The following is a 21,913-nucleotide window of genomic DNA, read 5'->3' as shown; positions in this document are numbered from 1 at the left end:
ATTCTCACTCACTCGCTTTTGACCACAGCTCCACTTCTAACTTGCAACATCCGCGGTGCGCTACACTGCAGGGATGTTGTGAATGGTTGAAACTACACATTTTCTACACGAAATGTTAGGAACAGCACGGGCGGGTTTTTACTGCCCAATCGCAGTTAACGCTAAAATCCTAGCTTTGCTGCATTGCCCCTATGGATACATTTCACTTCAACCCTAGACGAAAATGGCGCCAAAAGAAACCAGGAAGTTGGTCGTTGTGACTCAGTTTTTGTTCCGTCTTTGGCGCCGATTGGCTTGATGCTGTCAGCCCCTTTCCTTGCGAGCCTTCCGCTTGCCGGGGTGAAGTTGTGCTTCGGATTGATTGGTTCCACGCTAGTCAGAAGGAGGTTCTGAGTTGGACGCGCGGAAAGAAATCAACAAAGAGACGAAGGTAGGGATAGTTACAGATAGGTAGCCGTGTTGGTCTGCCATAGTGTATCTGAAGAAGTGTGCATGCACACGAAAGCTCATACCAAGAACTGACTTAGTTGGTCTTTAAGGTGCTACTGGAAGGAATTTTTTTTGAAGGTAGGGATGTTATTCGTGGCCTGTCTCTCTAGTAACGCCGTTGTGAGTGTGACCGTGCGTAGAACACTTCCTAGTGTGCATATTCCTTCGTGCATGTGATATGAGGAGCCGAGCCCTTTGGTTTTAGCGGGTGAGGTTACAGAAACTTGAGGTGGTAGAATCGACCATACCAGTTCAGGCTACGGATGAAGGATCCGCATTTCTCCCCTATTGGGGAGCTGGGAGCTTCCTGCAGATAGAAAACTAGCACAACAAGGGAGTGACCCGTGTATAACTTTTCTCTCTGATGTGTTAAATTTTGTACTTTCAAAAAGTTTCAAAGAGTATATATATAAAGTGATGCAATCTATTACAGAAACTCAGGATTCTGTCTCTTCTTGTATATGTAGACTACATCTATTAAGGAGTAATAAAGGCAGGCCTCTTATATCACTCTTCAGTTCCCCTATAGTTCTGTATATCCATATTGTCAGCATTTATATTCATAGTTCTTATTCACATCTTGCCACCTTGGTGGAATACAGGGTACTGTATACAGTATAGAATGTTCCATGTTTTGCTAATTTTGGATCTGGAGATGGTGAAGAGAAATATAATTTGACAGTGGTACATTTTTTTTCTAGGCTGGCAATGAGCAAACTCCAGTTGGCAACACGCAGCAAGCTAGGAATACAAAGGAACACTGCGAAACAACAGAAATCGCTGAAGAAATGTGAAGGAAATACCACACTATACAAAGGTGCTTGGGTTACAAAAAGATCTTTTGGTCAGCGTAGGATGAAAGAAAATTGAAAGGAATTGTTTGAACCTCTTTTCAGGATCAGTTATTTTGTGGTAACAGCTATTGAACTCCCCTCAACTTTTTAGCTGGCTATGCATTCATAGACTGAATCAGAAGCTGAAGTTACAAATATCTCAGATTTAATGCATCACTGATTCCACAAACTGGCTTTGGGATAGATGGAGTATTCCTTATGAAGGAATTAGAAAATGTCTAGAGATGCTTGGCCAACAACACAAAACCTGAAAATTTGTACCTTCCTTGCCTCCGTTCTTGTAGCATTCTTTGACTCAAATTTATTTTTAAAAGAAATTTAATTGAAACTTGTAGAGTCAGAAAAGTATTCTGTTTTAGAATAGTGTGAAATAAGCAGACACGGTACTTGTTGTCTAGTTTGCCGTCATAGGGGCTCATCTTCCTGCTTTGAATCTGTGTGATACAGGGATGTGGAACTTCCAGGCTGGGGTCCAATATGATCCTCCAATAATCTCTGTCTAGCCCATAGAACCCTCCCCAGACCACACAACCTTCTGAGCCCCGCTGCTCATCAGCCCTGCTTTCCTTAAGTGTTTTTGCTGGCTAGAATGTATCCTTGAACTCTGGAAAATGCTTCTTGCTTGAGTTGGATGGAACATAGAGAAGAATGCTTGATTGCGTAAGAAAGTAGCCTACTACACAAAAGTAAAAATCCACATTCATTGCTCTCTACCCACATTTGTCTCCAGCCCTGCCTACCATTGGCATGTGGCCCCAAGAAGGTCACTCAGAAGGGAATGTTGCCTTTGGGCTGAAAAAGGTTTCCCCAGCCCTGGAAGAATGACATGGACAAAGGAGATATCTGCTGAGGACTTCTGTTTCTGAGGTTAACAGAAAGAGCAGATCTTTGGGAAATATTTGTAGAGGGGTATGCCAGTAGGACTGCTGTTCCTCAACTGTCTATCAAATACATATTCCCCTCTGGCCCAGCGCAGGTTTATCCACTCCCATGTATATTTGTACAACCCAATAGAAATTGCCACTGCAAAAATTGTAACTGGCCTCTCTTTGTTGCAGGAGTGCCCAGCCAACAGTCTCCATTCCACACCTTCAGCAATGCAGCTGAAATCAAAGAGTTTCGGAAGAGGCTGCTCACCTGGTACAACAAATGCAAACGAGATCTTCCTTGGAGGAAATTGGTATGGCATATTGTGCTGGGCTTCTAGGATGCACAGAAATATCTCAGAAGAGAGAGACAATTGCTTTGCTGTGTCCTGTTCCCTAAAGTCCCCTGTTCACTTTTCTACAGGCTGCAAGTGAAGAGGATGCTGACAGACGAGCATATGCTGGTGAGAGCAAGAACCCTCAGGAATTCTGCTGGGGATTCCTGCCATCTATCTGCATTCAGGGGTGTTCTGAAGATAAATGCCACAGGCTGCACACAACACTGTCCTAGTGGTAGCAGCAATGTGGTGGTATCAGTTTTACTGCTGAGAAAAATACTTTGAATTGTGGCTCCTTAGTCCAATTAAGGACATTGGTGTTCTGCGTTGCTAGAGATCCCCTAGTCAGATCATGGCACTTGACTTTTGGCAGCAGTGTAATATTTAAGGGGCAAGATAGAACCGCATGCAGAACTAGTAATCTCCAGCTAAACAGTCCCCCTGGGATATAAAAAGGTTGCTTAACCTCTTACAATTGCCTTTAAAGTACCGTATTTTTTGCCCTATAGGACGCACTTTTCCCCCTCCAAAAATAAAGGGGAAATGTGTGTGCATCCTATGGGGCGAATGCAGGCTTCAGGAAGCTCTCCGCAAGCCTTGGGAGTCCGCGGGAGTTCCCGTCGGGCTCCCTAGACTTGCGGATAGCAGCCTGCATCTCAAAGCCTGGGGCGCGCTGCACAGCGCACCCCGGACTTCGGTTCCCCGACCAGGTTTGGAGGCTTGCGGCGGGGAGAAGCGTACTTCTCCCTGCTGTCAGCCCCACAAGCTCGGGGGATAGCGGGGAGGTGGAGCGCCGCCATCCCACTGTTCCCCGACCTGGTTTGGAGGCTGCCGGCGGGGAGAAGTGCACTTCTCCCTGCCGTCAGCCCCACAAGCTTGGGGGACAGTGGGGAGGCAGAGCGCCGCCATCCCGCTGTTCCCCGACCTGGTTTGGGCTTCAGGCAGATATCTGCAAGCCGTGGGAGCCCAGCGGGAAGTCGCGCCAGTCTCCCAAGGCTTGTGGAGAGCTGCGTGTTCTGGGGTCGGGGAAAGCTTGGGCTTCCCCCGCCCCAGCCCCGTGCCTGGGGGGGGGGAATATTTTTTTTTTCATTATTCCCCCCCCCCCAAAAAAAAACCTAGGTGCATCCTATGGGCCGGTGCGCCCTATGGGGCAAAAAATACAGTATATTGAGCAGCACATCCCCTCCCACTTGCCATGCAGAACAAGGAAGGTATCAGAATGCCTGATGCACCTCCTTTATCTTTGTCCCTGCAGTGTGGGTATCGGAGATAATGCTCCAGCAGACCCAGGTGGCTTCAGTGATCAACTACTACAATCGCTGGATGCAGGTGATGCTGAGATCCTTTTCTCTCTGTGGCATGCTCTGTTGTGCATTAGCTCCTGAATTCTGGATCTTGGATCCATTGTGCTTTGGAAACCTTGTAAATAAGTCCCTGTTTTCCTTTTTGATACAGAAATGGCCAACCTTGCAGGACCTGGCTCAGGCTTCACTAGAGGTAAGAATGAGAATGCAATATTTTGTGTGTGTTCATGCATGAATATTTGAATGGAACATGCAACTTTGCTCTCCACCCCACTTTAAAAAAAGGATTTAAATACATTTTTTTTAAAAAATACAGAAATACCCAAAAAATCCACAAAAATGAAATAGCAAAAATATACACTAAGCAAAAGCATTCATTATTGGTCTGGTCTAATATTTTTTTCTAACTCTTTCTATTTGGAAATAGGAGGTGAATGAGCTATGGGCAGGGCTTGGCTACTATTCCCGAGGGAAGCGACTCCAGGAAGGTGCACATAAGGTACTCTATAGGCAGTGGGTCAAGACACAAGGCATTTTTGCAAGAAGATAGTTCCCTTTATGTCCTGTGCTTACAGAAAGAAAGATTTTCTAATAGCCACTTAGGAAAGAACCAGGTGCAAGATAACTAGCTACTGTAGCTATTGTACTAACTAGTCTAATTGGGAGTTCAGGTAGGAATAGCAAAGTGTTATTAGATGGCAAGGTGGGAACCCCAGATGGTTTACTCTTGAGCTGAGTAGTTTCCTAAAACTGAGGGCATAGTTTGTAGGAAATGTATATCCAAAATCCCCTAATGTTTGTATCCCACCCTTCCTCCAAGAGGCAATGGGCAGTATTTTCATCTCATGATATCTTATCACCAGAAAGGTCACCTTCTTCTTAATGAGCTGCTCAGCTTGTGCTATAGAAACATGGAGCTCTGATACTGCTTCAGTCACTGAACCCTATATAGTGGCAGCAAGGCCATCCCAATTGTTAGCCCCATCTGCAAAGGCAAGTGCTTCTTCAGTGAAAGCCAACCTACTCCTATTGCAATAGAGCAGGGGGCTAGGAATGTTCTGCAATAGTTTCTTCCAAGGACAGCAGTGCCACATCCTCTGGCTGGAGGAACACTGCCCTCACAGGCTCATCAGATAGAAGTACTTCTGGGGCTGGCCCTCCATTCCCTTTCCCCTCCTGCTTCAGAGTCCTCAACCTCATCCCCTGAAGAAGAGGAATCTGACTCCAGGATCATGACACCTTAAAGGGATGTTGGAAGTTTTAACGGTGTGCCTAAGAACCACCAGAGGTGGTGCTTTTGAGTGACGATGTCCCTGTGTTGCTTCAACTGGGTTTATTTTGCAGTTGGTGTCACAGATGGAAGGACATATGCCCAGGACAGCAGAAGAGCTGCAGAAACAGTTACCGGGAGTTGGAAAGTACACTGCAGGAGCTATTGCATCCATAGCGTTTGGTCAGGTAATGAGGTTGCAGTCTGAGTGGGCAGATTTGCTTTAGGAATATGCACAAAGGAATATTACCCCACCTGGCTTTGGGATTCTAAGTCCTTAGTCAATCTAGAGGGCTAGACATTTTCTTATCTCCTTTCCCTTTGCAGCTGTTGTTCACTCCTGTGTTTCCCTTGATGCCCCTAAAAACAGTGAATTGGCTACTAATTCCCTCACTGTTAGAGTTAGAACAAGTAGGAACAAATAGGAAGATCTCAGCCAAGGAAGTGGTGTGTAATTTAGATTTCTGCACTGTATGGCATGACTTCATAACCTGTATAAATGAAAAGAAAGAGTATCGATACTTTTCTAACCCTGTGACTGGAAGAAAGACTAAATTGTGGCTAGTCTTGGTCATCAGTCCTAAAGAGTAACTTCCTTTTGTACAATACAAACACAAACCATACAGAGGTGGTGTCTGGCAAGAGAAACAAATATTAATACAGAATTTAATTATAGTCACTAGACATTACTATCTAAGCCACTAAACAATGACTTGTACCTCTGTGCACTCTGCTTCAAATCAAAGACTTCCTGAACCATACTTGATATCCTAACCACTACCTAATCTCAACTTTCAATGGATTCATAGAGTGAATTTGATGCAGGCAAAGGGCCCTCTGTGGCCTAGTTGGGCTCTTCAGTAGCTCTGTCAGCAGCCCTTAATGGAGGCTGGAGCAGAAGTTGTCACAAGTGCAGTAACGGCTGGGTTGCTGTTTTGTCCAATGCATCCAGGTGACTGGTGTGGTGGATGGGAACGTAATTCGGGTCTTGTGCCGTACACGAGCCATTGGTGCTGACCCTGCCAATGCATCTGTTGCTGACAGACTCTGGTAAGGGAAGGAATGGGGTTGGGATGGTGCAAGCCTAGCTTTAGGACCTGAGAGTCAGGAAAGGACAATAGCTTTTGGAAGATAAAAGTATTTTGTTCCTTCTTCCCCATCAGATATCCAAACTGGGGACAACACGTCCTGGCAAAATCTCAACTGTTCACAGTCAGTCCCTAATTGCATATAGTGAACTTGCAGTCGGTCTCCCCTTGCTAAATTTGAACTCTTAAAGTCAAAAATATAGTGAATTAGCAGTTCAATCAGCAAACCAGGAGCTGTACACACACCCAGAGAAGTAGGTGTGAATAGTCCTTCACATGTAAGAAAATTCCATTCAAATCAATGGGAGTCCTAACTAAATGTTCGTTGGCTCAGGCGGAAGAGCTAGGTACTGTGAAGAGTGAAAGAGGGCAGAGAATTTAGAAATGCTGCTCTTTATCTTTTGGAAGCTCCCCATTACTGATTGCTGAGCTTTTACAGAATGCTGGTTTCTAGAGCCCACTCTAAAGTTAGGGAGTAGGTAGTCACCTCCCTAAGAAATGCTTCCCTACAACACAGAGCGACAGCTGGCAGCCCCAGGGCAGTTTTTGTGCAAAACTAGCACCTCTCTCTGTCTCCTTTTTTCACTCTCAGCTCTCTCCCATCAATGCAGTTGTAGGTCGAGAGGGCTCAGGAGTTGTTGTTTGAAGCTGCTGCTTTAGAAAGACTTGTTATGCTTGCTAATGTAGGCTGCTGTCGTTCTTAGGGCCTTAGTACACACTCTGGTGGACCCATCCTATCCTGGTGACTTTAACCAAGCGATGATGGAATTGGGGGCAACTGTGTGCACTCCCAAGGCCCCACGGTGCATGGAGTGTCCCGTGAAGCAGCACTGCAGAGCACACCACAAAGTAAGGGAGCTCCTCCTTTATACCCTTTGCTGTTCCCCATGCTCTGGTGTTTTGCTGTGGAGTCAGATTATTATTAACTGTTGGGAAAGAAGAGCCATTTCCTGCAAAGCTCCCTGAAAAACTTAACACTCCTTGTACACTACACAAACATTGTATGGGAGTTCTGCATGTCTGCTAAGAAGTACTTTGTTCAGTGGTGCTTACTCCCTAGTAAGTGTGTTTAGGAATGCTGTGGTGCACATAAATTCCCTCGGAGTTCGTTCAATTTCATATGGTTGGATTTCTTCCTAAGCAGAAATACAGTCTAACAAAGCCACCCATTAATGCTTCATTATAATGTCTTCAGTTAATCATATTCTAAATTGTGGGTCCTTCCTAGTTCCTTTCACATAACCAGGCCCACTTGCATCTCTTTTCTTAAAATGTTGCATATACAACACAGATGTGCATCCTATTCTGTCCTTGGGTTTGGTCTCCACTTTGGAATCATGGCTAATGTCAGCATATAGCTTGATGTTAAGACTGAGGACATGCGAGTTCTAGAAGAAGCCTTAAGTACTTGCACAGTCCCCCACCTCTCTGTTCACTGATGGTTGGAACCTTTTCCTGCAGGTGGAAAAAGAGCAGGCAGCCTCTGCAAAGAAACTGTTAGGAAAACCTGTTTCTAAGTGCCCCCAGGTGCTGGATGTAGAAGAATGTGGTAAGCGCATGAGAAGACCTGGCATTACCAGGTTGGTGGTTTGGAGTTTTTACAAGGTGGGAAAGCTGTCAGATCTCGACCTCCAGCAAATCTCTACCTTCTCTTCCCAATTCCACCAGCAGCCCTTCTTAATCAGGGTAGTAGATACAAGAAGGAGGTGGAAGAATCACAGCCATCTTCTGTAGCCAGCAAATTAAGCCCCCCCCCCGACTCCCCACCAAAAAAACAAACATACTAAATCCAGATCCGTTTTTAAGGAGCAAACATGTGGCCTTTTTATTTGAGCAGGCTTTTGTGATGGTTTATGAGAGTGTTGCTGTGATGAATGGTTTTTGATGAGGTCTCCATAAAAATAATCATTAAAATGCAAACAAACAAACCCACCCTTAATATGTTAATTGCATTTTAATTATCAATCTGGTGTATTTTATGCTTGTATTTGTATGCTGCCTTAGGCTTATGGCAAATGCATGGCAAAAATTCACTTTTAAACATGTCTGTCCCTAAAAGCTCTCTGGTAGAGAAGCAGAGGAGCACTGGATCCTTCCTCTGAAGTATCTTATTTCCCCTGCAGGTAATTTTTTGAACCATATTTGCTCTCTGCTTCTGGTAATCTATTGTTTGAATTGTGTAGGTTTATCTATGAGAACCTAGTAAATGACTACACATTGATCTCTTTCACACGTGTGATTGCATAGAGTCTACAGATAGATCAGAGGCAGGAAACATTTTCACCCCAAGTGCTACGTTCTGTAACGGGTAACAGAAACGACTCTATCCTTCAGCCAGGCAAGCAAAATGTATTATCACAGTTCAGGGAACATTCCTGGCAGGCTGAGACACTTGAGGAGGCCATGAGAAGCATGACCTGTGGAGAGTTCCAAGGGTTCAATAGAGAAACCTGGATGACTGGAGGTTTCCCACCATAGAGCTATTGACTAGACTGGCTCAAATTCAGTTTAGGTGTGCAGTTCAGGCTGCACTGAGGAATTTATTTTTTTCCAGTGAGATTAATGGTTTCTTGTTTGATTGTGAATTTCATTTGTCAGCTTTGCCACCATGGAATGGGCAGCATTGATTTAACTCTGGCTTCATTAGCAAGCCAGGTCTTCCTGTCCTAGAACAGGCCATCTTCCGCAAAGATGCTTTGCAGACAGTTGCCTGTTGCCAGCAGTTCAGAGCCAGGCATCTCATCTGTTTCATTCTTCTGATTTGTAGCCGCTGCCACCACAGGGAGCTGCTCCCTCTGCCTGCCTCCTTCAGAGCCATGGGATCCCAGCCTTGGTGTGACGAACTTCCCCAGGAAAACTGCCAAGAAGCAGCCCAGGATCGAGTGCACAGCCACATGTGTGCTACAGAGAAAGTGCAGTGATGGGAAACCAGAGTACCTTATTGTGCAGAGACCTAGCACAGGTAATGGTCTGTGAAAGGGAGGCTTACCATGCCTAGAAAATCTGTTGTTACATCTCCAACTCCTTTACCCCACCCACGTTAGTGATCATTCCAATTTTATGTTGAGGCACGTTTATGTCTTTGAGCTAGTGGTTGCAGAAAACAGATGCCTGCAAGATGGGTCAAGTTTATCTGCCAGTCCATTCCAGGCTGCTATACTAGGTGCCAGGCAAAAACGTTTCAATATAACCAGGCCTTTGGCCGATTAAGGTTCTATGGTCTTTAAAATGTGATTGTGGGAGGGAGGGTTATTGGTTTGTTTTTGTTTATTATGTATCATGTGTTCTCATTTTGTATTTTTATGTTGTGAACCACCCTGTGGTTTTCAGATGAAGGGTGGTATACATATTTAATAAATAGATAGATACCCTTGGCACCCGGACCTGTCTCTGTTATTGAGCATTTTTTTCAGCTGTTGAAAAATTCATGCCACAGTTGAAGTAAAAGAAAACCAGCTGAATTATTTAAGGCATTACTTTCGCCTGCACTAGTCAAGGGAGAGAGCACTCAGCCCTGACGTAGGCATGTACCTTAGGAGCACTGCTCGCTTACTATGGAAGCAGTGTTTTCTAAATACATGTCTTGTATGCCTGATAGAGGGTGGTTATGTTTAAAATATGATATTGACAACACAGTATTTATTTAGAGAATTTCCTAGGTGTTTCGTGCACATTATCCCAGGAATCTCTGCGACAGTCTTATTAAGTAGATACATATTATTCCAGGTTTTTAGATATGGCTGAGAATGTGTAACTTTGCCAGAGGGTACCAAATTTTATGTCCAAGATGATTTTTTGAACCAGGGATTTCTAGCTCATAACTCAGGCTCTTAACTACGATACAATATCAGCTTGTGCTGGTGACGGTACATTTTCTTGCAGGTCTGTTGGCAGGGCTTTGGGAGTTTCCAAGCCTCCTCCTTGAGTCAGGGCAGGAGAAGCGGCAGAAAGCAGCACTGGCAGATCACCTCCAAGCCTGGGTTGGTAGTAACGTGGCAACAAGACGCCTGCAGCATGTTGGAGAGGTACATTGGACCCCCCTCCCTGCAGAATTGACCCATTGTTTATACAGTGTCTCTCCAGCGAGTACCTCCCCTCTCGCCGCCACCTCCCCTTGCATAGGATTTATAACCTACAACCTGGGGTGGCATTAGCATCAGAATCTCTGTTGCTATTAACTGCCAAACAAAACCTTCAGGATGTGTGCCATGCATGAAGCTGGTTTGATGGGGAAGACAGTTGTTCTATTTTGTAACTGACAGATGGAAAGTTTTGCAGTTAAATAGCTGGCCATGAAATTACTGCCCCCATGAATATCTGGAACAGTATTTGTCAGGATTGAATTAAATCTCACTTCCAGCCATCCAGCCCTCAGATTATTTTTAGACTATCACTCAGATTATGCCATAGGTGGGAGAGATCATCATGTCTCACTAGTCAGCTACTGCCCGTCTTGAGCTTGGCAGCCCCAGTCAATAAAGTGCTGGCCCCCCACTGTCTGCCTGCTTCAATAGTTGCTTGGAGCTCAGAGTATCACTTGACAAGTGGAGTGCACTACTTGACCCCCAAAGGCGCACTCCTCCATTATCTCCCGAGACAGGAGATGCCGACAGGCTACGTTCCAGCCAAACAAAAGTCAGGTTTTAATATACACACACACACATACTTTCATCCAGGCAGGCCAGGAGCATTATTGCACTTCAAGGCCACATTCCAGCCAGGCAAAAACACTTTGACTGGGGAGGGGTGTGGAGTGGGAAGGAGGCACAACCTAGTGCGAGTCTCAGCGACTGGGAAGAGAAGCCTGGAGAACTGCAGTCTGCCTCCAGGCCTGCGCCCCGTCCTAGTCCTAGAGCACAGTCTCTGCTTTCTTCCCTGTCTTCACTCCCACAGACAAGTGGGTTATGTACCTACAGCTCCTTGTCCTGAAACAATGAAGGTTGGGAAGGAGAAGCTCCCAGGTCTCCGTGTAAAGCCCAGCCTCCCTCTATGAGGCTGCAGCTGGCTTTCTTCTTTCCCAATGAACTTGTCCTTCTTACCTGCCAGAAGGTAGGGAGGGAAGGGATGCTGTGACCTAACAGCATCTCTCACCTTCCCTAACCACATCTACATATCTTCACCTCCTTCACCAGGTTCTCCATATCTTCTCCCACATCCGCCAAACATATGTGATCTACTCTTTGAATCTGGATCAAGATGAAGGAAACTGGGATGCGGAGCTGGAGCTGCCAGCATCCCGGTGGGTGACCGAAACAGAATTCCACAACTCTGCCATCTCCACAGCCATGAAGAAGGTACTGAGAATCTAGAGCTTGGTTGCTTCAAGTTTCCCAATGGACCCACATGTCAGTTTCTCCTGAGAGATGCAGGTGATGCAACAGCATGGAATGTTAGCCCCAGCTTCTGGGGAAAGGCAAACGTTAACTGCAGCTGGAAGTATGACTGAACATAGCTTTCTAGCAAGGGATACACTTGGCCCACTTTTAGCTGCTTCTCTTGTTACGTGTGCTCTGTCTCCTCTTTCACACTGTCCCTGTGTTTCTGGCTCAAGCAATCAGTGGTTCCAGGGGGCAGCTGATACGTTAAAAACACCTTTGTACGTAAACAGTTGCAACCTGCCCCCTCATATGGAGTCAACACCATGTATTCATTATGGTGCTAGATGTGTTATGTGGAGTGTCCTACTTTTCCAGGTCTTGAAAGCTTATGAAAAGTGGAGCCCTACAATCAGTACTGCCAAGGTAAGGACATCCATTTGCTAGAGCTGAACAGCTCTTACCTCTCTCTGTGCAGCTCATGTTCCTAGAAGTATTATTATTATTATTGTTATTATTAATATTATTATTATTCCCCGCCCATCTGGCTGGGTTTCCCCAGCCACTCTGGGTGGCTTACAGCATATCTAAAAACATAATAAAAACATCAAGTGTTAGAAACCTCCCAATACAGGGCTGCCTTCAGATGTCTTCTAAAAGTTTTGTACTTCTTTATCTTCTTGACATCTGAAGGGAGGGCTTTCCACAGGGAACAGCATCTCGCCCCTCTGTCTACTGAGCTCCATCACTGGTCCTGCATGTTGGGAGCCACCAGTTTGAGGCTTGCCAACTGCACACCCTTCCAACCACACTGGGTGGGTCCTGCTGGTTTGTCTCCACCCTTCTTACCAATGTTAGGCCTATAAGCAAGAGGATGGGATTTAGAGGTGGCCACAGTGCTTTCTCCATCAAATGCATATGCATGTGTGACTGTACAGATTGTCAAGAGGAAACGGGACTCCCTATACACCAGCCAGACCCTGCATGAAGAAGGTAGTTTTTCCAAGAGGCAACTTTCTCTGGATTCATTTCTTGCAACAAATCCCGGGGACTGATGGCAGTCTCTGTGCTCTGCCTGACCTCACGTGAGTACACCTCATTCCACTCCTAGCAACCTTGTCCAACACTTGGAAGCCCCATTGGTGCCTTCTCAATGAGCATCACCGAAAGGTCTCAAGATTCTCGCCTAGGATGACACTACCCAGGCAGTGAGGTGTGCCTGCCTGTTGTAAACAGTGCTAAGCTCCATAATCTTACTAGAGTTCAGGGCAGTGGGATGAGTCCAGTTGTTTCGTCTGCATTACCATTCATCAGATGTGCCTTACCTTTTAGTTTCGGAGATGAGGGACTGATCTCCAGCAAGGATGTGGTCATACTGGAATGAAACACTGTGGCTGCAATGAGGGCATCATGGGGATGTTGTGACTTTAACATTGCCCCCTTCCACTCCAATACAGAACACGGGCACAATTCAAACAAGTGTGGCTGTAGTGGCTCCTAGGAGGTCAGAGTTTATTGGTGAGCCACACTGCAGTAAAATGGACTTTATAAAAAAGTATATGAGGCAGGTTGACTGAAAGACTTATTGTCCAGTGGATGCTAAGCAAAAAGACTCAATGTCTCTTCTGCATCCTTCTTAAATGTTGCTTTCTTAGAGCTAGTTTATTCTCAAGGACAACTATGCAATTGCCATTTGCTCACATCCATAGTCAAGAAAGTGTTTTGCTGCTGTACTAGATACCACAATTGCTGGAGTTCACAGATGAAACTGTTTTTCAGTACATGCAATGTCCTGTTTTAATTGTGGGTTTGCTAATAAAATTTTAATGAATTTTTACTGTGGCGGTTATTTAGTTATGCTTTCTTCTTCTTAACTGATTGTATTATTCATACTGTAGCGTTGAAAATTGGTACACACACACAACCTTAAATATTGTACTAGCATGTTGATACCTGCACAGCTATGTCACTGGCAAGGAACCAAGAAAGTCTCTTTAAAAGCAAGCATTCAGAAATCTGTTAATACAAAGGTGGAATATTGTGGAGTTTTCAGTTCTTTTCCCACTATTTCTAGTATTTGCCATTTCACAGGTGAAAAAAGCACAATAAATGACTACTCTATAATCTCCCCATTGCACCCCTGCGACCAAAAGGGGCACATTGGTAACATTTATCAAAAGGGTAACTACCCCGCCATAAGCAATTTGGAAAATATGCTATTAGGCATGTCCTTTTTGTAAAGTACAGCTAAGTAGCAGGATCTGTTCCCCAAGATGAAGAAACAGCAAGTTCATAAAAGCTCAGCCACACAGTGAGCAAACACATAAATAAGACCTTGTTCGTTGCATAATGTTGATAAGAATCAGATTCTAAATATTCTAAACTCAGAAGGGAATTAATACAGAGAAGCATGTAACAGTGTGTTCTATTACAGAACTACAAATAAATATTTAAAGTTAACACAATTGTGTTTTTAATTCAAATATAACAAAAAATAGTCTCAACTGATATTAATAATTTTTTTAAAAGATCAACCCTGACTTAAACACATATATGTTTATTACTATAAGTATTCCACATGCCCAAATAAATATCCAAACAAGACTGACAATTGAAAGATGTTTAAAACTTAACACAATTGTAACAAAAATTAAGCAAGTTTACTAAAGAAATAAGCTGTTCTTCAGCTGACTAGCAGGCCAAATTGAAATAGTAAAACATATTACCAACTAGACCTAAAACAGAAAAAATGCTATTATACCCAACACTTAAAAGAACATTATACTTCAGTGTTATAATTTAAATAAGTTATAAATAAATCTTATAATTTAAATTGTTGTTAATAAACATATTAATGTTTTGCTGTGATCTCATCACAAATATACTTGAGACAGAAACCATTCAAGTAACAGTTTTTTAGAAGCGCTTCAGCACATAGTTTTGTACTGAAGAAGATGGATTTCATATTATTGAAGAACACCATTTCCTGTTCTGGGACAATGTTGGACAAGCACCACCCTGATACTACCCCTTTCCATGTTTCTTAGTCTTTGCCTCTGGATCCCCAGATCTACAAGGAATTAAGAGCCAGATTTCTATGCTTTCTGTTTGTCTCACTTGTTCCAGCAGTGAAGCTTGTTGATAAAGATGCAGAATAGAGAAGCCCTGTTCTAGGAGTATTGACCACACTTGTTTGCAGGCAAGATGCAGCTGCCAACACAATGTTTCTTCGCTGTGGTTAGAGCTCCCAACTCAAAATAGGTCAGCAATGTGTAAAAAGTTCTGATTAGGTGGGTCATCCAGATCACATGGATACTTTTTACACCAGTGAAAGCAACTCTGGTGGAGGTGCAGAGCCAGTTTAGGAAGTATGCACATGATCTAGAACTCCTTATGTTATCGATATAACAGGGAAACCAACCCCTTAGGAGCAGGTTTGCAGAACTTGCACCATCATGTTAACATATACACTGAGCACAGGATTGTGTAACAGGGTGTTAGTGCACATTCTTCAAACTTGCTGGTCCATATAGTTTTGTACAGACTGCCAGAGAGCACGAATGTTTCCCTCGCCAAAACCTGTGGCCCCACATCGCTCTATAAGCTCCAGGAAGAAAGTATCCTCTGTAAAGAGAGGCTTTGTGAAGATCTGCATGAGGTATTGCTTCTCACAAAGGCCTCCAGAGCCACCGCTGCCTCCTACGTCAGCATCCAGAAGGATGCCGTGGTCCTTCAGGAGCTGAACATTTTGCCCAGCTTGCCTTATCTCCTCCACCTTCCTTTTCTCACTGTAGTATGATAAGGGGGGCTTGAAAAAGTTTGCGCCAGATCTGGCCATGGCCGCAGCGGCCCCTATAATACCTGTGGTGTAGAGTGCCACGTGTTGGATGCCCGATCCACCGTGCTGCTCTAAGAAAGTATCCACCTGGTTCTTCTTTTGCTCTGACAGAGACTCAGCTAGAATAATTTTACAGTCATTGCGAAGCTGAGTCGAATCGCTCCCATTGGACTGCATGGCAGTAAGACGAAGACCCATACCAGCACCCTGGATTGTATAACCATCAGAACCGTTGTCTTGCTGGTGGATGGGGAAGCGCTGGAATCCCAAACAGTTCTTGTACCAGTCCAACACAGCTTGTGAGCTACCTTGGGGGCAAGCATAGGTGATATGGTCAAAATGTGTCACCTGGCCACCCACCTGGACCTTGGGAGCACCCTCCACCATGTGGAAACCAGGCAGAAACGGTCCACTGTACTGAGATCTGTCAAGCAGTGTGTGGCTGATGTTGCCTATGATGGATCCCACTACTGAATAAGTGACGTGGCCATTTTCATCTCCCACGGCTGTGGGAGGGATGAGAATCTGGCATCCTCGTTCCTGTAGGCTTTGGGAGATGCCAGGTACATCTTCTGCCTCAAAGCAAATGTTGGAGGCTGTACTGACGGCATATTCTAGGTCCACGTCGTACAGAATTCCTTTATCCTTGCGGCAGCCTGAAGATGGCACAGGTGGAGCGTCTCTCTTGGCAGACTTTAGCCTTTCATTGACGAGAAAAACGGCATCCCCTCTCCGGAAGGCCATCTGCCTGCTCCATTCTGCCACCCGTGCAGCAAACAGCTCGAATCCAAACTGGCGCACCAAGTTGCTGGCCAGCTGTTGCCCCTCAGGGACGTGGAACCCAATGTGGCACAGCCGGTTCAGAAGACCAGGCATCATGCAGTTTGAAAGGGTGGTCAGTGGTAACACAACTTTTGCTGCTAGACCTACAGAAACAGAAAAGAAAGCCAGCTCAGTTGTCATGGGGTGGGGAAGCTCAGTTGGTAGAGCACAAGACTCTTAATCACGGGCTCATGAGTTCGAGTCCCAGGTTAGGCAAAAGTTCCCTGCATTACAGAGGGGGTTGGGCTAGATGACCCTAGTGGTACCTTCCCTGGATGGGAACAGGGGCCTGTTCTGTTAGTGCCTCCAGGTTTTGTAGGGGGGGCGGGAGGAGGCGGCGGCAGCTCTGTGCCATCTCCCTTCGGCTGACGTGTGCCTGAAAAATCAAAGGAATCCAGGTCTAAGGGGGAGGAATCTGCCCCTCCCCCAGAAATCTGCACGTTTCTCTGCCTAGCTGCAGAGTCTATCCTCTCCCTCTCTTCCCCCTTTAGATCTTGCCTCAGGCCTCCTGAGTGAAAGCTCATCTGCCGTGTGTCTTTGATTCCTCACGTGAAAGTGACTTTCAAGCAGCAGGCAGGCAGGCGCCGGAACTCCTCCTCCTCCCGCCGCTGACTTGAATCTCCCGCAAGGAGGGGCTCCGCAACACGCGGTCGGAAGCGGAAGGCGAGTGTCCCCAGGGCGCACGTGGAGCTACGCCAACATCTTCCACCGGCTCGCAGGTCCTAAGCAAAAGCAGTTGCTACGCTTATCAGCCGTTCAATGGGCTGCAATCTCCTTTCCTACAACGCTATTCCCCCCCCCCAAAAAAAAAACCCAACAACAACCAAGAGCGTTTATTTTACCTTTGTTGATAACACTGTTTTGTGCTACAATTATTTTATTTTTAAAAATCCCAAGGAATGTTCTTAAAATACATTGCTTTCATACCGCCACCACTGAGTGGGCAGCCTTGTTAAGTATTTGCAGCGCTTGAAGACTCGCTGTTATTTTTATTTTTTATGTGAGGAGGAGCTTTGCAATTCAGTCTTGAAAGTATTTTTAAGAACAGGCCTTTAGATCGAACCTCTCATTTTCACACACTCGTAACAGTTTTAGATTTCAGTGGAAAGGCACAAGGAAGTGGCATACATTGGTACCTCGGGTTACATACGCTTCAGGTTACAGACTCCACTAACCCAGAACAGAAATTGTGCTCCGGCGGCCCGGCGGCAGCAGGAGGCCCCATTAGCTAAAGTGGTGCTTCAGGTTAAGAACAGTTTCAGGTTAAGTACAGACCTCTGGAACGAATTAAGTACTTAACCTGAGGTACCACGGTACTTTATGATGTTGATGATGATGACTGATTATTTAATTTTTGTGCTGCTTATTTAAAATATCTCTTAAACGGTTTACAATAAGCTGAAACAGCAACAGCAGACAAAACAAAATATTACAAAAGCACACATAAAAATATTACAGTAATAGAAAGTTACCACTATATTTAAATCCATATCAATGCATTTTCCTTCTGACAAAACCCTCCCTCTCAGCACCCAGGGTCGAAACAAACACAGCTCACCAACAAAAGTTTCACAACGAGAAGAGTTCCTGGAAATCTCAGAAATCACCCTATCCTCTCGGAGACTTGCAGATCCAAGGTGGATGGGACTTCCTCAGGCTGCCCTCGACGGTGTCCCACTCAGCTGCACTCTCCCAGTTCCAGGTACAGCAGGTTTGCATGTGTCTTTATCAGATATTGGGAAATACTTTTCTCTCCCTTCAGGGCTTCTAAAGTGGGGTGGGGACTATTGTGAGGGAAAAGAGTGTGTGTGTACTGCTGGAAAGGTATAGATTTGGAGAAGGCCAATACTTGGGGGCGGGGGTTGATGGGGACTGGCCTGTAGGTACTAGTTGTACAGAAACCTGGCAAGAAAATGGGGACAGGACATAATTTCTAGGTTCTTACGTTACTTGCTCGTATGGGATCTTCAGCAGCACCACTCCTGCAGGGTACAAGAGTGTATCTACACCGCCACCCGACTCCACCCCCATCCATCTTCCCTCTCTCCATCCCCTTTCTTTTTTCTTTCTTTTTTCTTCTCCCCCTAATGCCTCAACAAATGGAACGGATTTGTAAAAACGTTACATGGAAGAAGAAGAAGAAAAAAATACGAGGCACTACACTTTTGTAAAACAAGAAAATCCTTAATAAAAAATATTATAAAAAAGAGTGTATCTTAATGGTTAGCATTGGCACAGGAAGAAGCTGTGATGTGGGCTTTGTTACTCATGGTCTGGGCTTCTCACTGTTACCCCAGCAATGCAAGAAGGAGCAGCACTGCAGCACTTCCAACGTTGTAGGGGTAACATGAGTACGGGGCCTTAAGGGGCAGTCTGGAAGCCATATAATCTACTCAGGAAATCCTGTTTCAAAATGTATTATACATGACAGCTTTTCTCTTGCAAGGCAGAGGTGTTCTGCACATGTTCAGAGGAACTCTATTTCACTTGTACCTCACATCACTCAATCAATTCACTTTTATTATCCCAGAAAACCAGTTTTCCACCCAGGTTCTCTCATGTCAGTTCACATTCAGTTAAATTTCCTCCAACCCCATAGTTGACTGCTCATTGTCAAATCTGTCCTCTCATATACTTTAGAGTAGGAATATTAGGGAGTTCATGCCTGAATTGGAAACTCAAAGGAACTGTTTTTCATATACTCATGGATATCTCATCATGCTGTACCAGTCCTACTAGTTGGACGCGGGTGGCACTGTGGTCTAAACCACTGAGCCTCTTGCCAATTTGAAGGTCGGCAGTTTGAATCTGCTTGATGGGGTGAGCTCCTGTTGCTCTGTCCCAGCTTCTGCCAACCTAGCAGTTCAAATCACACCAGTGCAAATAGATAAATATGTACCGCTGCAGCAGGAAGGTAAACAGTGTTTCCGTGTGCTCTGGCTTTCATCACAGTGTTGTGTTGCACCAGAAGCAGTTTAGTCATGCTGGTCAAATGACTCGGAAAGTTGCTGTGGACAAACACCAGTTCCCTCAGCCTGAAAGTGAGATGAATACCACAACCCCATAGTTGTCTTTGACTGGACTTAACCATCCAACGGCCCTTTACCTTTTATCTTTAGCTACTAATCTTAAAACAATTTTTCATCTGAAGCAAAAAGTCAACATATACCACCCCATCACAATAATGCAAGTTGAGTGGGTACAGTTTGTCTCTTTTGGAATCTGTTGCCTATAACCAGAGCTTCTTTTCATCCAGAACTCACTGGAACTCAGTTCCAGCGTCTTTCAGGCGGACACCGTTGCCATGATAAGAGAACAATGGAGGCATTCATGGTGAGTTCCGGCACTTCTTTTTCTAGAAAAATAGTACAGCCTATAACAATTGCTTCCTTTTGCTTTATAGCAAGGCGGCCCATCTCATCACACCAGTAATGTATTCCTCAATGTAACTGAAAACTGCCAGGATGCAGTCCTGCCATCTTCCAAGAGCATAATGCTTTCCAGTGTTCCTGGCCTGGCACTGCATGGTATTTCTTCAGTTCCTGAATGTGATGTCTCTGAATGAAAAACAAGTACCGCTGGGTGTATGGCAGTGGTGAACGCAATTCATGCTGCTCTGAAATTCTTCAAGGACATCTGTGTATCTAGCCCCCAGCCAAGCACCTCCTCTCTCCCAGCCCCTTCTGGGTGGAGAGACCTTGAATGAGAGATAAAGTACGCCACAGCCAGCCTGGGGATAAGAGATCAGAGAGAACAGAGCTACAGTAGGACTGCCATTGATCGGAGTAGAACAACAGCTGGAGTCACCTGAGAAAAGGCAGAGTATCACCTGGTGGGAATTCTTGGTGCAGACTTGTTGGGAAGGGGGGTGGCAATGTCTATTAAGTTCAATTTCTGCAGTTGGTGAATATAGCTGGTGCTTTGGAGGCTCATGAGAAATATTTATCGCAATGAAGTTAGAGCAGAAAGGTTCTGAACAAGAAAGGCAAAGTTGTGCTACTGCTTCCTAGAACAAAGTCTTGGTGGATTCCTGAGAGGCCCAACATTGGCAAGTGTCAAATCACCTTTGACTGAACCACCTTTTGTGGGTGAGACTGTGATAGGTTTTGAATCTTGCCAAGATAAGCATTATCTGATCTCTGAGTTGTTCCTAATCTACTACCACCACCCCAAGGCTGTTTTTCTTGGATGTGGGAAGGTGAGGGATATATGGGAGGGAATTGCACACAGCCTGTGTGGTGACAAGCAGGGGATGACGGGGAAGTTGTGACCAGCTTTAGAATGCAAGCGCCACTGCTTCTGATGGTGGAGTCAAAAGCTTGGACCCTGTTCCAGAGGACAATTAGGGGAGGGGAACATCCTGCCAAGATTTGATCCAACCAAAGGCATTGCCTTCCCTGTTTTGCCACTTTCTGGGATCAACAAGGGCTTTCTAAAGAACTATTTTTATTGAGAGATTAGGGTGGTGTGGCTGAATCATGCTGGGTTTCGGTGGCTTGTTTTTACAAGTTTAACAAGGCTTGGGTGTGTGTCCTTTTCTAACCAGTGTGTTGGAAAGCAACAAGACTCTTGCTGAGATTTCATCCATGTGATGTGGTGTGGCTCACCAGGACTGTGCAAAACAGGCTGGCTCCCAGAGAGGAGCTTTCACCTGCTTTGTTCCTCCCCAGGCTTTTTAGCTCAGTTGGGTAGCTAAGCTGCAATATGTAGCCAGTAACAAATCTTGGCTGTAGATAATTGTTAAGGAGGCAAGAGCTTAATCCGTATCCCAAGTTCAGACAACTCACTAAGCCACCCTTGGCTTTGGTGCTGCACCCCACTGAGCTAAAGGGGCCACAGAGGAGCAGCTGTAATCTTCTCCCCAGCAGCCAGTTCACACTAAACTATGGCTTTGCTTAGCATTAGATATGAATGCATCCAGAGCTGTAAAAAAATGTGGGGGAGAAACTAACAGTGCTTCCGGACATTCACTATCTTGCAGAAGGGATGCAAATACATGCTGGAAATTTAGATTTGATACTACCCTTGCTGATACCTTTCCCGGGAAAATCAGAGGCTCACTATGTCAGGTTCTTATTGGAAGACCAGACAAATGCTAGAACATTAGCTGTGGCAAAGTTTTTATCAGTGATTGCAAGAACAAATGATCCCTATATTCTGAACAAAATGCTTGTTTAACCTGGAGGTAGGCTGTGTGAATTGTGTATTGCTTTGTAATGATTTGTTGGGTCTCTGGACCGTAATAAAGATTGATGATGATGATGAAATTTAGATTTGCACAGTTAAAGCAGATTAAAGGATTCTGGGCAACAAATCCACTTCACACAAAAACACCAGACTTTTTGCAGTTTGGAAAGTGATGGGGAAATGCACTGAAAACATGTGCAATGCGCAAATGACTAATAGGAAGACCTATAAAGACCCTGCAAGCAAATCTGAATGGATGCTAATTGTCATATAACTAACTACCCTGCAAACAAATCAGAATGGGTACTCAGCAAAGACTAGCTAAAATTTAACTTCTGTGTAAGCTTTGTGCAAGCAAATCAGGATGAATGTCAATAAAGAGGGGGCTCTGGGTTAGGAATACAGTTTGTTGCATAAACTGCACATGAGAATTCTCTTGTTTTAGTTTGATGACAACAGAGGAAGACAGTGCTTTTTTTCCTCTTTGCTTTTTGAACAGTTCTTAATTTCTAGCAAAACTTATACTGGAGTGTTCATCTATG

At 44.9% G+C, this 21,913-nt stretch overlaps 3 protein-coding genes across 8 annotated transcripts in view; 2 read left to right on the top strand and 1 right to left on the bottom strand.

The window, feature by feature from the left end:
- Window positions 1-21,913, top strand: part of LOC310846263 (selenoprotein Pb-like) — a 32,082-nt gene that overhangs the window by 3,324 nt on the left and 6,845 nt on the right. Inside the window, exons 1-2 of one of the 4 annotated variants that reach the window (XM_083742551.1) lie at window positions 17,714-17,886; window positions 19,588-20,001. The gene's annotated coding sequence lies outside the window, so the exon portion shown is untranslated. Of the gene's footprint in view, window positions 1-17,713; window positions 17,887-19,440; window positions 19,518-19,587; window positions 20,017-21,913 lie in introns of those variants that run through there. The other 3 variants (XM_083742553.1, XM_083742552.1, XM_083742550.1) reach the window with 3 other exon arrangements.
- MUTYH (mutY DNA glycosylase) lies at window positions 3-13,361 on the top strand. Of its 3 annotated transcripts, XM_083742447.1 has the most exons (17): window positions 3-430; window positions 1,191-1,306; window positions 2,402-2,523; window positions 2,634-2,673; window positions 3,803-3,876; window positions 4,003-4,044; window positions 4,279-4,350; window positions 5,196-5,309; window positions 6,074-6,171; window positions 6,914-7,058; window positions 7,671-7,758; window positions 8,977-9,171; window positions 10,092-10,234; window positions 11,342-11,503; window positions 11,903-11,950; window positions 12,463-12,609; window positions 12,857-13,361. In XM_083742447.1, the coding sequence occupies exons 2-16, from the start codon at window positions 1,198-1,200 to the stop codon at window positions 12,577-12,579; spliced, it is 1,569 nt and encodes a 522-aa protein (XP_083598573.1). In that variant the 5' UTR covers window positions 3-430; window positions 1,191-1,197; the 3' UTR covers window positions 12,580-12,609; window positions 12,857-13,361. The 3 variants fall into 3 exon arrangements, with proteins under 3 accessions (XP_083598573.1, XP_083598572.1, XP_083598574.1); XM_083742446.1 differs by having other exon boundaries at window positions 12,463-13,361; XM_083742448.1 differs by lacking the exons at window positions 3-430; window positions 1,191-1,306; window positions 2,402-2,523 and having other exon boundaries at window positions 2,642-2,673; window positions 3,749-3,876; window positions 12,463-13,361.
- Window positions 13,460-16,797, bottom strand: HPDL (4-hydroxyphenylpyruvate dioxygenase like). Its single transcript, XM_083742507.1, has one exon. The coding sequence runs from the start codon at window positions 16,323-16,325 to the stop codon at window positions 15,036-15,038; it is 1,290 nt and encodes a 429-aa protein (XP_083598633.1). The 5' UTR covers window positions 16,326-16,797; the 3' UTR covers window positions 13,460-15,035.

The sequence above is a fragment of the Podarcis gaigeae genome (genome assembly GCF_964106915.1).
Source record: "Podarcis gaigeae genome assembly, chromosome: 6".
Classification (NCBI taxonomy): Eukaryota; Metazoa; Chordata; class Lepidosauria; order Squamata; family Lacertidae; genus Podarcis; species Podarcis gaigeae.
Note: the sequence above shows the minus strand (reverse complement) of the source record. Positions and strands in the feature narration are given on the sequence as shown.